The 17,406-nt window shown below is 56.3% G+C and overlaps 1 protein-coding gene across 1 annotated transcript; it reads right to left on the reverse strand.

The window, feature by feature from the left end:
* Positions 1-2,213: 2,213 nt before the first annotated feature.
* Positions 2,214-15,832, reverse strand: LOC128968273 (U2 small nuclear ribonucleoprotein auxiliary factor 35 kDa subunit-related protein 2-like). The gene is made up of 11 exons (XM_054382684.1): positions 15,786-15,832; positions 13,294-13,373; positions 12,620-12,713; positions 12,243-12,351; positions 10,519-10,605; positions 9,300-9,338; positions 8,345-8,460; positions 6,836-7,049; positions 4,044-4,099; positions 3,794-3,903; positions 2,214-2,962 (listed from the first exon to the last, which is right to left on the reverse strand). Exons 1-11 carry the CDS (start codon positions 15,830-15,832, stop codon positions 2,493-2,495), a joined length of 1,422 nt encoding a protein of 473 aa, XP_054238659.1. The 3' UTR covers positions 2,214-2,492.
* Positions 15,833-17,406: the final 1,574 nt, after the last annotated feature.

The following is a 17,406-nucleotide window of genomic DNA, read 5'->3' on the forward strand; positions in this document are numbered from 1 at the left end:
GGAAAAATAAGAACTAAGCTTAGAAACTTGCAGCCTCTGTGGCTCACCTGGCTGCTAAGGAAACACAGCCCCATGCATGTGACACTAGTGCAGGCTCTGAAGCAGACAAGCAATACCCTGGAGGCAGGAGCCTGGCTGAGCTGCAGGCCTCCTGCTAACCACTGCAAAGTGTCAGCCCCACAGCACTCAGTGGCCAAGTGCCTGGTCATGACAGCCACCAGCCCTGCACTGCACAGCTCCAGCCTGGGAGCTAGGGTCCAGAGCTGAAGAGCTGAAGCCACAGCCACTAAAAGCAGCAGGAACAAAGTCTTTCCATGCACCTCTCAGCAAGGCTTTTCCTCTCTCATTAGAAGAGCTTTGTACAGAAGCACAGCATCTCAGCTTTCCCAGCTCCCCTCACAAAGCTGTGGGGACAAGCAGCCTAATTCCCTGTGGAATGCTCACGTGGCTCTTAGGCAGCTCTTGGTCCCTAATCCTGCTTTGCTCAATTCCCTCAGCTGCTCACAGGTTCCCACACTGCTGATCTCCCTCAGCTCATGCTCACTGACAGCTTGGCACAGGAGCCACAGTGGCCTCAGCCAGCTCCCACTCAGCAGGCTGCTTTCACAGCACCAGGCACAGCCAGAGCCAGGAAGCTGTGGCTGGGCTGCTGGTGGTGTCAGCAGGCTGGAAATGCCAACTCAGCTCTACCCCAGGGAACTAAACCAGAGTTCTGCACAAGCAACCCAACAGGCCAAGGGAGCAGCTAAGAAAAACCCAGAAAGCTCAGGGCAAAGCTGGCTGTGGGGACAGGAAAACAAAGGTGGTGAAGAAGGTGGCCACAAAGGTCTCGGGCAGAGCAGGGAATGCTGCCTGGCCTCAGAAACACAGCCTGCAAAGAAAGCTCTCAGTGCCCAGGTGATGCAGTGAATGACAGCTCCTGCAGCTGCCACAACCAAAGAGCCAAAGGAACTAAGCTGCAGTCTGCCTGCACTGCTGCCAGCACACAGTGCCAGGCTGCAACTCAACACCTCCTGCCCAGGGGGTGCTTACTCCAGACTGCACAACAGCTACTCAAGAGAGAAGGGAAGGGAAGCAGCAGCATGCTAGCTGCAGGCTGCATTCAGCAAAGCAAAACTCTCTGTTCAAGCCAGAAGCAAAGGCCACTTGCCCTCAGCTAGCCAGGGGGACAAACCTCCATGCTGGGAGGAGTGCTGTGGATGCCCAGACCTGCTGCTGGACTCTGTGTGGCATTGCTGGAGTCCAAGTAGCTGCCTGGGGGCACTTCAGGCCTGCTTTGGGCTTCCAGCTGGGGTGGTCTGAGTTGTGTTCTAAAGGCAAGAGTGCCAAGCTCTTTGGAGAGCCTGCAGAAGGAGAGATGTCTGTGCAGACCCCTCGGGGCACCTGCAGTGCCCCAGCCTGCTGACCCTGAGCCTCCATGGACACCCAGGTGCCTGAGGGAATGGCTGAGGTTCAGCAGCTGAGGAGATTGCCTCCAACAGCACCAGCAAGGCTCTGCCCACCTGCAGGTCCTTGGCTCCTGCAGCTGCCACTCCAAAAAGGTTCTGCCCTGGTAACTTCATTTCTGTGGCCCCTGCTCTCCACCTTGACTGCAGGGGAACCAGGCAGCAGGATGCCTTCAGCTGCAAAAGCAGCCTAGGAGGGTTGCAGTCCAGTCCTCCTCTCCCCAAAGCCCAAAGTACTCTCTCAGGATGGAAGCCCTTTGGTTTCTTCAGCCACCCTGCAAGCATTTCGAGCCACCACATCTTCAGTCCCAGGTACAGACCTTTCCAGCACTCCCTCACAAGCTGTTTTCAGCCACAAATGTTGTGCAGCCAGGTGTGCAAAGCACTTCCTAGCCTCCCTGGAGGCTTACAAGTGCATGGCCTCCACTCCTCCTTGGGGACTAAGGGACTGCATAAGTTGACTGTTTTCCTCCAATCCCTACAGGCCACGAGCCCAGGGGAGAGAGGACAACCCCACACTTCTGAGCACAGAGCTCCTCCTGGGCAAGCACTGTGCAGTCAAAAAGGTTCAGATGCCTTCTCTCCAGCTCAGAACACCACCAGAGTTGCTTGGTGTAGGAGGCTTCCCCTGGCTGCAAACCACCCATGGCAGCCTTCTCCTCAGCTAGCAGCATGCTGGGCTGTGGGTCACAGCTGCTCTGCATCAGCTGCTCTGCATCAGCTGCTGGCAGGGACAGGGAGCACTCAGCACACACAACACAGCAAGAAGGCTCCCCCAGACAGGCTGCACTTCTCTTTCTGCTTGGCCTTGGGAGGGATCCAGATGCTGCAGCAGTTGAGAGGGAGGGAGGAGCTGAGTACTGGACATTCACACCTCGGACAGGACTTCCACTGGAATTCTCTGAAGCTTAGCACACATTGAACCAGGTTCCTCGGTCAGGAAGCAACATCTGATGTGCAAGAACTCTTTATTTGGGCTCGGGGGTAGCTGGTGCCCTACCGGGAAGTGTCAGCTCCGCCTCGGACCGATAAGCACCTCCAGAGCCCTCACTTGGTTTTGGGGGTGTCGCTGCTTCTCCCTCTGCTGCTCGATCTCTTTTTGCCCCTGCTCCGGGACCGCGAGGAGCTCCTGCTCCGGCTCCTGCTGCGCGTCGTGCTGCGGCTGCGGCCCCTCCTCCTGCGGCCCCTGCTGCGGGATCTGCGCCGCTCCCTGCTGCGGGAGCGCCCGGAGCGGTGCCGCCTCCTGCTGCGCCGCCGGCTCCTCCTCCGCTCCGCTTCGCCGTTCCTGCGGTGCGAGTGCTCCGGGCTGGGGCTGCCCCTCCTGCGGGCCCTGCCGTAGTGCTCGTCGCGGTGGCTCGTCCTGCTCCTGCGCTCAGAGTTCTTAGCCAGCTGGCCAGTCCGTTCGGGAGAGCCTCGGATGTCCCTGTTGGCCTCCCAGAACTCGTTGTTGGGGTTTTTGAACACGTGAAGGAAGTTGCAGTGCTTCCCCCTCGGACACTTCTGCCTCTCGAACAAGCCTGTGACAGACGAGGGAGAGCAGGTTTAGGAACCACACCTGGCCAAGCCCCTTCTGCACCAGGTACTGACTGGAAAGCAACTGAGTCAGCTGAACTTTGCTTCTTCCCCAGAGTGAGGACAGAGCTGCAGGAGTGAGGCCAGAGAAGACTATAAAGATGATCCAAGGGCTGGAGCAGCTCTGCTGTGAGCACAGGCTGAGGGAGCTGGGGGTGTGCAGCCTGCAGAAGACTCTGGGGGACACCTCTCAGCTAGACTCAGCTGCTCAAGGCCTCATCCAGCCTGGCCTTTAACACCCCCCAGACAGGAGGCAGCCACAGCCTCCCTAGGCAGCCTGTGCCAGACTCTCACCAGCCTCACACTCAACAACTTCTTCCTCAGCTCCACTCTAACCCTGCTCTGCCTCAGCTTCAAACCATTCCCCCTTGGCCTGTCTCTAGACCCCCTCAGCAGAAGTCCCTCTGCAGCCTTCATCCCTTCAGATACTGGAAGGTAGCTCTGAGGTCCCCCTGGAGCCTTCTCTTCTCCAGGCTCCCTCAGCCTGTGCTCACAGCAGAGCTGCTCCAGCCCTTGGATCATCTTTGTGGCCTCCTCTGGACTCCCTCCAGCAGCTCTGTGTCCTTCTCCTGCTGGGGACCCCAGAGCTGGAGGCAGGATTGGAGGTGAGGTCTGAGCAGCGCAGAGCCAAAGGGCAGAATCCCCTCTCCTGCCCTGCTGCCCACGCTCCTCTGGCTGCAGCCCAGCACTCAGCTGCCTGCTGGGCTGCAGGAGGGCACAGCCACAAGCCCTCTCCCACTGCCACCCCTCCTGCTGCCCAGGCAGCTCTCACTCACCACAGATTGCAGTTTTCCACCTGGTCACAGGACAGAACTCGCAGTGGAGCTGCCGGCCGGCATACCACCGTCCACTGAACAGAGCCAGGGCTGCCTGGCAGTCCTTCTCCCTTCACAAAGCACAGAGGGCACAGCATTACTGTCACACAGCCACTGAAGCTGTCACTTACCCACTCTAGGTTCCTGTGGGAGTGTGAGGATGGCTGAGTGGTCCCACAGAGACCCCTCTTGGGTACCTGGGAGTACTTACGACTGGTACTGCACGTAGACGTTGCCTCGCAGGTGGGGCTCGTAGTTGCAGCTAACCTGAGGGGATGCAGACATGGAGTTAGCTCCAGGGAAGCTCTGTGCTGAGCAGCAGCTCCTGCATGCTGAGCTGGCAGCCACTGGTTGCTTTCTGACAGCTCCCCAGGCTGAGCTTGCACAGCACTTTCTTCTGTCAACACTTCTCTGCAGCACGAAGCCCACCCCAGAGCTTCTGGTCGTGTTTGAGTGTTTCCAGCACTGCCTCACCTGGGCCACCCTACTGTGCACCAGCCAGCCCTGAAAGCAGTCAGCAGTGCCTGGTGTGCCTGCACTGTGCTGAGAGCAGCTTTGCAGCAACTTACTTCAACAGCTTCCCTGTGAGGTGAGGTAGAAAAGCTGAAGGCTTTCACTGTACCCTTCCATCTTTTCACTGTGATTTAGCATCCAAAGCACATCTAAAGCTCTCAAAGAGACACAATTTAACCTGAAATGTTCAGAGGGAGGCAGGCCCAAGCAGGCCAACAGGCAGCTCTCCAGGGCAGCAGTGTGAGCTCAGCCTCCCTGCCCCCAGGCCACTCCTGACAGCTGCAGCAGAGGAGGCGGCTTTGAGTGAGCCCTGGCTGACCCTGAGAGCACCTCTCTGTGTGCTGCATTAGGCAAGGCCTTCAGGTGCAGCAACAAAGCAGCTGGGCAATGAAAGGTGACAGGAGGAGCAGGCAAACCACCTGAAGTAAGGACAAGCCAGACCAACTCTGCCAAGGAGGTTTATTGGGGGGGAAACAAATCAGGATCCTGCCTGGTCAGGATCTGCCAGATTCTGGAGCAGCCTCCCAGAGACAACAATGAACTCTTGGGCTGCTGGAAGAGGGGAGTGCAGCAGGGGCTCAGCTCACTCACAGCTGAGATCCCTGCAGCCAACAGGCAGTCTCTGATCATCCATGGGAACCCTGTTGCAGTGGCACCACTGCTTCAGAAGCTGGGACTGACAGGCTCACAGCTCTCACCAGGCTGCTATCAGAGTGTGCAGCTCAGCACAGCTGCATGCAGCACCACTAGAGTCTGGGCTGGTGGCAGGACAGCATTGCAAGCCATGCTCCACTGGGAATCTGCATCCTCTCCTCTAGGATGGAGCAGAGATTGCTAACATCCCACCAGTCACAGTATCACAGGATGTGAGGGGTTGGAAGGGACCTCCAGAGAGCATCCATCCAAGCCCCCTTGCCAGAGCAGCAGCACCCAGGGCAGCTCACACAGGAACACAGCCAGGGGGCTTTGCAATGACTCCAGACAAGGAGACTCCACAACCTCTCTGGGCAGCCTCACAGGGAAAAAAGTTTTCTCTTCTGTTCCCCTGGCACCTCCTCTGCTCCAGCTGGCACCCAGTGCCCCTTGTGCTGTCCTTGGCCAGCCCTGAGCAGAGCCTGGCTCTGTCCTCCCCACACTGCCCTGCACATCTTTCTCCCCAGCACTGAGGGCAGCCCTCAGGCTCCTCTGCTGCAAGCTCCAAGCCCCAGCTGCCTCAGCCTGGCCTCACAGGGAGATCTTCCACTCCATACTCCTGCAGTATGGAGGGGATACTCCTCACAACACACCAGGCTCTCTCACCTCTGTAGCTCATCACCCAACCACTGCAGGTTCCCTTTCCCTCTGGCTCAGCTCTGTTAGCAGCTGGAGGCCCAAGCAGAACAGGCACAGTGTGCCTCCTGCTGACTGCAGGGAAGAGCTCAGCAGTGGTGAGCACAAAAGGATGCTGAGATAGATTGTGCTACAAGGAGATTTCAGCATCCAAGCTGCCTGGCTGGGGACACCAGGGGACTGCTAGCGCACATCATTCATCTCCCAGCCCTCCATTCACAGGTCCCTCTTTTTCTCACACAAGAAACCATGAATGGGAAAAATCCAGTAGAGAGCATTCAGAACAATAAATGCACAAACTGAAGACAACAGATTTCAACACCTACATAAACTTAGCTTTCTATAAGGACAGAGCCAGACGCTGCTCAGGGCTGGCCAAGGCCAGCACAAGGGGCACTGGGTGCCAGCTGGAGCAGAGGAGGTGCCAGGGCAAGAGAAGGGAAAGCTTTTTGCCTGTGAGGGTGGCAGAGGGCTGGAGCAGGCTGCCCAGAGAGGTTATGGAGTCTCCTTGTCTGGAGCCATTGCAAAGCCCCCTGGCTGTGTTCCTGTGTGAGCTGCCCTGGGTGCTGCTGCTCTGGCAAGGGGCTTGGATGGATGCTCTCTGGAGGTCCCTTCCAGCCCCTCACACTCTGTAATTTTCAGGACATATGCACAGAACTCCCCCAGTTTTCCTCTCCAGTCCAAGCTGCTCCTCCTGAACACTCAGATCTCACTGCAACCCAAAGCATCCAGCAGAACGCAGCTGGCAGCAACAATTCAAGCACACTTCTGGGCAGAGCATGAGGAAAGGACTTTAGGCAGCAGAGGAAATGTTTCCCTGAGAGAGTATTGACTGTCACAGAATGACACAATCACCAAGGCTGCAAAAGACCTTTCAGATCACTGAGTCCAACCCTAACCCAACTCTCACTGCCATTAAACCATGTCCTGAGGCACCAAGCTACAGCTTCTTGAACACCTCCAGCCTTGGGGACTCCACCACCTCCCTGGGCAGCCTGTTCCAACCCCTCACCACTCTCTCATGAAGACATTTTTCCTCATGTCCCTTCCAAGGCAGCCTGTGCACTCAGGACCCAGCCAGGGCACGCTGGCCAGCACCCTCCCTCCTGCTGCCGCCGCGCAGCTCCCGCGGCCCCCTTGCGGCTGCCAGCCGCTGCGTACCTTGAACTGCACCACCTTGCCCACGTTCTGGAACTCGGGCAGCACGTCCTCATAGAACTCCAGGAACTGCTGGTAGGTCTCCTCGTCGCTGTACTCCAGGCTGGCATCGGTGTCGTAGTCGTCCCTGCGGCACTGCTCCATGCCGAAGGTCAGGAACATGCCGCGCACCAGCAGCGTCTTGCTCGACGTGGGGTAGTTGTGCTTGCGAGAGCACCTGGGCAGGCAGGGCAGGGCAGGGCAGGGCAGGGCAGGGCAGGGGAGCACACCCAGGCTGTCAGCACAGCTCTGGGGGCTCCTCAAGCACTGCCAGCGTCAGCTGTGGCACAAGGAAATCCCCCCAGGGGGGTGCGACACACTGCAGCCACTAAAGCAAAGCTGCCGGCAGCAGCAGATGGCACAGAGCTGGGGCTGCTCTCTGCCCCCTGGGGCTGCCCTCTCTCTCTCTCTCAGGGCTCCTCTCTGCCAAGGTATGAGCACAGCCTGGCTCTCAAAGCATGCCTGCAGAAGCTGGAGGCACCAGCAACATCCTAACAGCTTCAGGGACTTCTTCTAGTAACTAGGGATAAATGTGTGCCCCACACATTTGGAAGGGATGGAAGGGACCTCAAAGCTCATCCAGTTCCAACTCCCCTGTCACAGGCAGGGGCACCTCCCACCAGCCAAAGTTGCTCAAGGCCTCATCCAGCCTGGCCTTGAACATCCCCAGGCAGGAGGCATCCACAGCCTCCCTGGGCAGCCTGTGCCAGAGTCTTACCACTGGAGATATTCAACCAGGGGTGGAGATGCTGTCTTTAGTGCCACTGAACACCAAAGAACTGCCCCAGATCTGCTGGATGTGAGCATTCTGAATGTCTACCACATCCTCATCCAGAGGACAAGGATTTTTCCCCCCTCGTCTCTCATGAGAACAAGGCTGAATTTCTAGGGAGTCTGCAGCACAGTCAGTAAGCAGGAGCTGCCTTGCTGCACAGCCCTTGTGTCACTGCCTGTTAATCAGTGCCCAAACAGAAGAATCCTGGAAGCTCCACAACAGCTCTCCCTACTCTGCAGATGGACCCTAATTTGCTTTAGACCATCTGAGGTTTGATTTTTCAGATACTGCAGCAAATGCAAATTAGAGAAGGCAAAAAACAACCCCACAGCATCTGAGAGCTCAGCCCCTACACTCATAACAGAAATCAAATCTTCTCTGCCAGCAGCCATCCATGCAGGTGAGCACCAGAGCCAGAATGCACCATCCATTGTGTGCCATGAGAGATCAATAATTCCATCCCAGCCAGGGGGACTTTTCTGCGCTCAGTCTCTGGGTTCCATCCTGAAGAACTGCACCACATTCACACAGGTGACAGCAATTTATAAAGCAATTTTTCTTCACTTTGCTTATGGCCCAGTGAAGCTGCTTCCCCTTCACCACTCAAAACCCCTTGTGGGTATTCTTTCTAAAATGAATTGTTTCCTAAAAAAAAAGGATTAGATCTAAAAAAAAAACAAATTGATTCAATGGATTACCTGTCTCCAAATCTGCAGGAACCTGTTTTAATATAGAATGGACAATTTGCTCTGTCCTTCTCTGTTCCTATGTTCTCTGGGGGCTCTGGGTTATGCCAGGTCACACCATTCTCCAGCTGGGGAAAAAAAAAAAAAAACAACAACATTAAAATACACAGAATGAGAAAAGGATAAAAAAATACAATGTCAAGGAAAAAAATACCACCAAGGAAAGCAAGGTGCAGTTGTGAGCACTGTGTGGCTGCAATCAAGCTGAAACCATCTGCAGTGCTGTTTGACAAAGCAGCCCAGTGCCTTGAGTCTCTGCTGACAGAACCTTTGTTCTTGATAATTACACAACAGCTCAGAGCTCAGCTCCTCCAACCTCCCCTCCATGCCCAGGGACACCTCTCAACCACACTCAGCTGCTCAAGGTCTCATCCAGCCTGGCCTTCAGCACCCCCAGGCAGGAGGCAGCCACAGCCTCCCTGGGCAGCCTGTACCAGACTCTCACCACCCTCACACTCAACAACTTCTTCCTCAGCTCCACTCTAACCCTGCTCTGCCTCAGCTTCAAACCATTCCCCCTTGGCCTGTCTCCAGACCCCCTCAGCAAAAGTCCCTCTGCAGCCTTCCTGCAGGACCCTTTCAGGTCCTGGCAGGCAGCTCTGAGGTGCCCCTGGAGCCTTCTCCTCTGCAGGCTGCACACCCCCAGCTCCCTCAGCCTGTGCTCCAGCAGAGCTGCTCCAGCCCTTGGATCATCTTTGTGGCCTCCTCTGGACTCCCTCCAGCAGCTCTGTGTCCTTCATTATATTACACCCAGGAAACAATAGTTCCCAGCTCCTGCAAGCCATCACACACTCCATTTATTGAGGCCACTGGGCTGCTGAGAGCAAATGTGCAGTGTACTAGGAGGCAAACACAGGATGGCAACTAAATTACTTTCAGTTCTTTGTCAAAAGGCTCTGAGCATTACCTGGCTTTCAGCTTGATCCAGCATCCTCTGCACAGCTGCCTAGAAATGGAGCAAAGACAGGAGCAGTGAAAACCCTGAGGACACCCAAAACATCTGCTGCCTTTAGTTTGGAGCCTTCCTGGCAGCACTCAGTCATGCTACATCACAAAAGTTTCATGGGCTTTTATGCTCTGGAGCTAAACCACCAAACAAAAAACCCAAACAGGCAGCTTCCATCTAATTCAGGTAACCAATTAGCCCACTGAGGGCTTGGAGAGACACATGGAGAGGGAAGGAAGGAACAAAATGCTTCTGCTGCCATGGTTAAACTCTCCTGGACTGTATCTCAACCTCAGACAAAGGCCATGAGCATCACTTTGTCACCCCAGTCTGCAAGGGGAGAAATGGACACTGAACACAAGAGGAACCAAGGCAGGAAACACAGCACCTGCTGCTCTTTTTCATTCCCCATGCAAGTGTCACACCACCAGTGACACACCCAACTATGATACTGCTTGCTCATAGCCCTTCTCCTGCTGTGGCTCCCAGACAGAGCAGCAAGCTGCCTCCCAGTGCTCTGCTTGCAGTATTTGGTGGAGAGGCTACTAGGAGCAGGTCTTCCCCAGCTGCAATCACCCTGCAGTGGCAGGGCCTGGGTGTCTGCACAGGACAGCTCACCCCCAGGGCAGGCAGTCTCCAAGGCTTCAGCAGAGGGCATGGCCAACAGAAAAGCTGTCAGTCACTAGGCTCTTCAGGAGAGTTTGGTCCTCCAGCCAAGGAGCTCTGACTACAAGGTAGGGCCTGTGGGCTGAGGCAGTCCAGAGAGCTGGAACACATCTCTTGGTTAAGCACTGTGCTAAGGAACAGCAGCAATCCAATTCCATGTTCCAGAGCCTCACTGGGCAGCTCCTGAACACTGGCTGTGCTCAGCTGGGACACTGCACAAGGATTACCTCTAACTCCTGATGCAGAGTGCCCAGAGCAGCAGTGGTACTGCCAGCAGGCCTCTGTATTTACAGGATGGCAAGAAGGACACACTGTTAAGGACCCTCCTGGGTAGATGGACTCCATAGGTCCTCTTTCACAGTGAGTAACAGCTCCAGGGAGAGCCAGAAGGCAGTGAAGCAGTAACCAACACATTTATGTGGAGAGGAAAACCTCTCTGCAACATGCAGAGACTGCTGCAGCTGAGGGTGAAAAGGATATAGAGCATGGGCATCCTCCCACTGCCAGGAATCACCTCTCTCTCTTTCTTCTCCTGTTGCTTCTGCTGGGCTGCTTCTCTCTCCTTTCTTTGCTGCTCTTCCCATTCTTCTTTGATCTTCCTCTTTATCATAAAAAACAAACCCAAACACCAGTTACTGAAGGGAACAAATGCTTTATCATCAGGCAAAGTCAAAGCCATCCTACTGGATTGCAGCTCCTGTCTTCAGGGAGGATGCAGGGAAGGGTACAAGGATGCCTGGAGGAATGGGCAGTCTGCCATGTGAGGAAAGGCTGAGAGGACTGGGCCAGTGCAGCCTTGAGATAAGAAGGCTTAGGGAAGGCCTTATCACCATGTTCCATTACATAGAGGGTGGCTACAAAGAAGATGGAGACTCCCTTTTCACAAGGATCCCATGGAAAGACAAGGGTGCTGGGGAGATCTCAGCTGGACACAAGAGGAGAATTTTCCATAAGACCAGTTAGCCACTGGAATAATCTCCCCAGGGAAGTGGTGAAGTCCCCTGCACTGCACACCTTAAGGCTGCAGCTGGACAGTGTGGACACTGCTTTTGCCAGCAAAGCTTGGACTAAATGATCCTTGCAGTCCCTTCCAAGCTAGGATTCTATGTTTCCATGACTTCTGACCATTGAATTTTCATTTAGTCATAGGCAACTAAAGCTTTGGACCAAAACTCTTTTTATTTCCCTTTAAAATTCTGCTCCTCTGGAATGGAAGAGGAGTTCATGCTTTCAAACATCCCAACAGCAAAAGAAGTGGCTCCAGTACAGAACAGTGAAAGGTCACAGAGTGTGAGGGGTTGGAAGGGACCTCCAGAGAGCATCCATCCAAGCCCCCTGCCAGAGCAGCAGCACCCAGGGCAGCTCACACAGGAACACAGCCAGGGGGCTTTGCAATGGCTCCAGACAAGGAGACTCCACAACCTCTCTGGGCAGCCTGCTCCAGCCCTCTGCCACCCTCACAGGCAAAAAGCTTTCCCTTCTCTTGCCCTGGCACCTCCTCTGCTCCAGCTGGCACCCAGTGCCCCTTGTGCTGGCCTTGGCCAGCCCTGAGCAGAGCCTGGCTCTGTCCTCCCCGCACTGCCCTGCACATCTTTCTCCCCAGCACTGAGGGCAGCCCTCAGGCTCCTCTGCTCCAAGCTCCAAGCCCCAGCTGCCTCAGCCTGGCCTCACAGGGAGATCTTCCACTGCCTGCAGCAGCTTGGGGGCTCTGCCATGGACTCTCTCCAGCACTTCCCTCAGCTCCTTCTTCACCTGAGGGGCCCAGAGCTGGACACAAGATTCCAGATGTGGCCTCTCCAGGGCAGAGCAGAGGGGCAGGAGAACCTCTCTGACCTCCTCCCCACAGCCCTTCTAATGTAGCCCAGGACGCCCTTGGCCTTCTTGGCCACCAGGGCACATTGCTGGCTCAGGGACATCCTCCTGCCCACCACCACCCCCAGCTCCCTTTCCCCTGTGCTGTTCTCCAACAGCTCAGTCCCCAATCCATCCTGCTCCCTGTGGTTGTTCTTTCCCAGATGCCAGACTCTCCCCTTGCCCTTGGTGGATTTCATTCCATTTCTCCCCACCCAGCTCTGCAGCCTGTCCCCAGGCCTGGCTGAATGGCAGCACAGCCTGAGGGCTGTCACCATTGCTCCCAGTTTGGTGCCAGCAGCACACCTGTTGGCAGTGCTCTCTAGGCTGTCACACCCTGGCTGCCTTGCAGCCAGACACAACTGCAACACTCAGTTTATTCATCACCTCCTCCTCTTCTTGACGTTTTCTTGCAGCCTCTTCCTTTTCTTTCTTAAGCTTGAACTCTTCTTGGGCCTTCTCCTCTCTCAGCAGCCACTGCTCATGCAGCTTTTGCCTACCCAGGAGAACAGAAACATTTAGAAATATTTAATGAGTGCCCACAACTGATGCAGCTGTCAAGCATTCCAATGTATTAGTCCAGCTTCTCTGAGCTGCTTTAAAAGAGAAAAATTCCTTCCAACTCACTCAGGTTTCTTAGCCAGGCCCAGGATTTATAGAGAATGCCTCTATTTTAGAGCATGGATTGACACTTGCCCCAGCATCCCCCTGCAGCTGACTACAAACACATCTACTGCAGAGATGCCATTTGTTACATTTTCTACCTTTCTGCCTCAAGTTTCTTTTCTTCTTCTTCATCCTCTTCTTCCAATTCCTCCTCTTCTTCCTCAGACACTGATTCATCTTTTTCTGTAGCTTCTGAGAAGAAACACAAAACAAGACATGGAGCTGTTTGAGCAGGCCCAGAGGAGGCCACAAAGATGATCCAAGGGCTGGAGCAGCTCTGCTGTGAGCACAGGCTGAGGGAGCTGGGGGTGTGCAGCCTGCAGAGGAGAAGGCTCCAGGGGCACCTCAGAGCTGCCTGCCAGGACCTGAAGGGATCCTGCAGGAAGGCTGCAGAGGGACTTTTGCTGAGGGGGTCTGGAGACAGGCCAAGGGGGAATGGTTTGAAGCTGAGGCAGAGCAGGGTTAGAGTGGAGCTGAGGAAGAAGTTGTTGAGTGTGAGGCTGGTGAGAGTCTGGCACAGGCTGCCCAGGGAGGCTGTGGCTGCCTCCTGCCTGGGGGTGCTCAAGCCCAGGCTGGATGAGACCTTGAACAGCTGAGTCTAGCTGAGAGGTGTCCCTGGGCATGGAGGGAAGGTTGGAGGAGCTGAGCTCTGAGGTCATCTGTGATTAAACAACTGGACATTACAGGCAGCAGAGGAACACACAGTGACAGCCTTTCAAAAGCCCACCCCCAGGGTGCTGCTGCCTGTGCTGCCAGAGCCCAGCAGAGTTACCTGAGTCTCTCAGCCTGGCAAGTGCCTGTCGCTTTTTTTTCCTCTTCTCTTTCTTCAGAATGGCTCTGTACTGCTGGTGGCTGCAGGGAGAGAGGGGCACTGCTGTTGGCACAGCCTGGGAAGGAACTTGCCTCTCAGTAGTGCAATGGCAATTCACAGCAACAGCACAATCCCCCCCCCAGCTGCAAATCTCACAGCTGGTAATGACACTCTGCAGAGGTATTTGCCAGGGACATCTGTAGCTTCCCTGTCAAAGCTGCATGTGGACAGCAGCAACAGTCACAGTAAACCACAGAATGCCAGGGGTTGGAAGGGACCTCTGGAGATCATCCAGACCAAATCCCCTGCCAGAGCAGCATCCCCTCCAGTAGATCACACAGGACCATGCCCACGTGGGCCTTGAAAGCCTCCATGGATGAAGACCCCACCAGCTCCCCGTGCCTCAGACACAGCTCACAGGGTCTCACCCTTGGTGATTCTGGTTCCAGAGAGGCTGTGGAGTCTCCTTCTATGGAGACTTTCAACCCACTTCTGCACACTGCAATCCCAGGCAAACCTGCTTTAGCAGAGGTGTTGGACTGGATGATTTCTGGAGGCCCCCTCTAACTCCCACCCTTCTGTGGCTCTGTCAGTGGCTAACCTGTGAGTGGGTAGCTGAGCAGAGGCAACACTAAAAGTCAGTCAGAGTTGAACTATAACCAATCAGCTGAGCAACCTGCTCCTGCTGAAGATGTCCCTTCTGACAGGGTAGGACTAGATAACCCTTCCCAACCCAAACCATTCCATGATGCTTCTTGAGCATTGCAGTACTTCACATTTTATCACCAGTTCCAAGAAATCTCCTTTAGCTCCTGAAGTTGAGTCACTGATAGGAGAGAAAGACGTAAGCATCTCCTGCCCTCTAACTGTGGCACACCTTTTGGCAGCTTCTAGTCCTCCTCTCTTCTACAGAGTATGGAATTTAAGTCCCCTCCCTTCTGCCTTGGTATTCCCTGCAGGCAGGAGTCTTAGTGTACACACAGCAGAAGCACATTTAACAGCCACCACAGATAATGCTGAGCTCTACTCCTCTGCTACGAAGGCTTAGCCAGACTCATCTCATCTGACATCTCTGCAAGGCTGCCTAGAAACAGCACCAGGTTCTCACTATGGAGCACCTGAAAGCCTTTTCCTATCAGCCCCTTTCCTGTCATTTTTCATTCCACCTCTCATCTTTCTAACCAGTTTGCAATGAAACAATAGGAGAGTGATGATCTTATCTCCTGTCATTCTGCCATGACAAACACTGACAGGAGATCAAACTCTTCATGGTTCCAAGAATGGAATTTAAAAAGAGCCTACAGGTATAACTCAGGCAGGCAAAATCTCACCTGCATCTCCAACCTTTCCATTCAGGGTTACTCACCACCTCCCCATCTGCACACAGGTGCACGCCAACACTAACACCCTGGTAGTTATCCTGGCAGCAGAGTGGTTGCCCTAAAAGGCCAATGTCTGACTGTATGCAGTGCCCACATCTGTGCCTTCTATCTTTGATCACAAGCCCAGTGGCTTCTCCTGTAATGCCACCTGCCTGAAACGAGTTTGCTCAGCAAGTGCCTAGGGCTAACAGCTGAGGATAACTCCCTCCCAGCTCCCAGGCTTTCTTAGATGCTCTAGAAGCCCAGGGAAGGGAGAGCATAAGTCTTTTCACACCGAGGCCGCAGCAGCACATAAGGAAGTGGGCAAACAATTGAAGCGCAGGGAGCAGCAGCGCTTCGGCTGACTCAGGGCTGGGGCTCCCCTCCAAAGACACGGCACCGGCGAGCAAGGTTACTCCAGCAGGCGCGGAGCGTCGGTGCTCGCAAAGGCTTGGCGGCCTGGACCAGGAATCCTGTCATCAGCGGAGAGGGCCGGTCGCGGCTCAGGCCGACACGCACATCCCCACGTGCCAGCTGCTTCACGGACCCGCACGCTGCCCCACGGCCACTGCTCTGCCTGGGCGTGGGGCGCTGACCCCCACTCCACCAGCAGCGCGGGCAGGGGAGCCGCTGCGCAGCCCATCAGCGACCTCCCAGGCGCACTCGGCCGGGACGCAGCAGCGCCGTCTCCCTCGGAAGTCCGATCGGGCCGAGTCGAGCCCCGCGGCGCTGCGACCCCCATCCCACCACCGCGCGGCTCCGCCCGCTTCCGGCACCGCCCCTCGGGCGCCCCCCGCCACCCCGCTCGCCGCTCCCCAGGGACAGGCCGCGTTCCCAACCACCTCCCGCAACGGGCGCCGGTTCGCCCCCCTCCACCCTCACTCGCGGCAGCAGCCGGTGGGTCACGGCCACTGCCGCCGTGAGCTGCGCCACTCCCAGGCCCGGCCGCGAGGCGGCCTCAGCCGCAGGCACCGTGCGGCGGGCGGTTTCCAGCAGGGCTGGGCCGTGACCCTCCTCGGGGATGCTCGGGCCCTTCCCTTTTCCCCTGGAGGCGGCGGGGAGGCTCAAAACCGACGCTGGCCTCGGCCTCACCTCAACTTCCCCAGAGGGGACTCGGGCAGCAACATGGGCGCCGCCATCTTGCGTTACCAAGGGGATGTCACGTGACGCCGCGGCGGAAGGGCGTAAAACATCTTATTCCGGCGGCCGCGCGAGGCTGCACGCGTGCGTGTGCACGTGCGCGCGAGGGGCGGGCGCCGCGGGGCCGGGCTCGAGCCGCTTCCTCCGAGCCGCTCCGCGTGGGGCGGCGCTGCCCTGCCCTCGGCTGGACTCCGGCCGCGGAGCCTGGCGGCGAGGCCGTGCCGGGGCCACGCCGGGCGGGCTGGACCAACGTGCAGCGACCTGCGTGCGGAGTCGCTGAAGAGAGTTCTGAGAGCGCCTGGGGAGCTGCTCAGCAGCCGGCACCCCCAGGTCTCTTTCTTCAGAGCCGCTCAACCTGCTTCGCACCCTGCCTGGATTGGTGCCGGGGGCAGCCCCTCCCCAGCTGCAGGACCCTGCGCTGTGGCTCGCTGACCCTGACGCAGCTGGCACTGATCCGCCTCTGAAGCCTGTCAGGATCCTTCCGGATGGATCGCTGCCCTCCGTGGCACCACACGGAGGGTGCCGTCAGCAGGCCTGCTGAGGGTGTCCCAGTGCCGCCGCCGCGGCGCTGACAGATGCTTAACAGCACTGGGCCCAGCACAGACCCCTGGGGAGCTCCGCATAAGTCTGCACCTGCACGTTGAGCCTGAGGAGCTGCACTTGTCACGGGTCTCCCCCGGACGTGGAGGCAGATGGGAAGATGAGATGGAGTTTGTGTTGTTCCTCCTGTCAGAAAGTGGACTTTAGGATTCAGTGAATGCACAGAACAGCAGCATTTGGAATTCCATTGGACTGAAGTGCCCTCAAAGACTGGAGCAGAACCAGTCCACTGAGCCCTCCCTTGGGTGAGGCAGTGCCCAGTGTGGCAGGCAGCCTTGGTGTGCTCTGCCTGTGGCAGTGCCTTCCCCAGGTGGGATGGTGCCCACCTGTAAGAACTAGCTGCTGGCTAGTTGAGTCCAACCTTCAACCCAGCACCACCATGGCCACTAAACTATGTCCCCGAGTGCCATGGGCACAGGCTTCTGGAACACCTGCAGGGGTGGGCACTGCACCACCTCCCTGGGCAGCCTGTGCCAGTGCCTGTCCAATTCGTATGAAAGCCAGAGGGAAGAGACTTGGCTTGCAGAGGAACTCCCAAAGCAACCTGCTCTTGGGAACAGAGCTTGGCTGTGCCCCTGCCCTGCCTCTGCAGCCAGGCTTGCTGGCACCATGCACAGAGCTGCAGGGCTGAGCCCACTCAAGGCTGGACGCACAGCACCAAAACTGCAGCCACCACCTTCTTCCCTCTCACCAGGAACTTAACTTCCAAACAACGTTGTCAAATATCCCAGGAGACTTAGAAAACAAACTACACAGGAGAGATGGAGAGGAGAGGATAGGCTGATAGGTCTTACAATCAGCTGGAGGAGCCATCCCATGGCAGCAGGTAAGGGGTAAAGAGGGAAGCAGAAGGCAATGGGCATCATCTCTGAGGTATATTCCCTGTCTTGGTTATGAACAGATTTGTTGGGGCATTCGGAACATGGTACGATGTAGATGGGGAAGCATGTGTAAACGGTGTGGCTATGTTAAC

This window comes from Indicator indicator, chromosome 1 (genome assembly GCF_027791375.1).
Source record: "Indicator indicator isolate 239-I01 chromosome 1, UM_Iind_1.1, whole genome shotgun sequence".
Lineage (NCBI taxonomy): Eukaryota > Metazoa > Chordata > Aves > Piciformes > Indicatoridae > Indicator > Indicator indicator.

What these genes read in the sequence shown, in the direction of transcription:
- LOC128968273 (XM_054382684.1), bottom strand. Translation starts at nt 15,832, where the DNA reads ATGGCGGCGCCCATGTTGCTGCCCGAGTCCCCTCTGGGGAAGTTGAG. An exon ending in AACGTCAAGAAGAGGAGGAG is followed by an intron (nt 10,606 to 12,242) that starts GTGATGAATAAA and finishes TTTATGATAAAG; the next exon opens with AGGAAGATCAAAGAAGAATG. An exon ending in TCCTGCAGATTTGGAGACAG is followed by an intron (nt 7,050 to 8,344) that starts GTAATCCATTGA and finishes CTGCCTGCCCAG; the next exon opens with GTGCTCTCGCAAGCACAACT.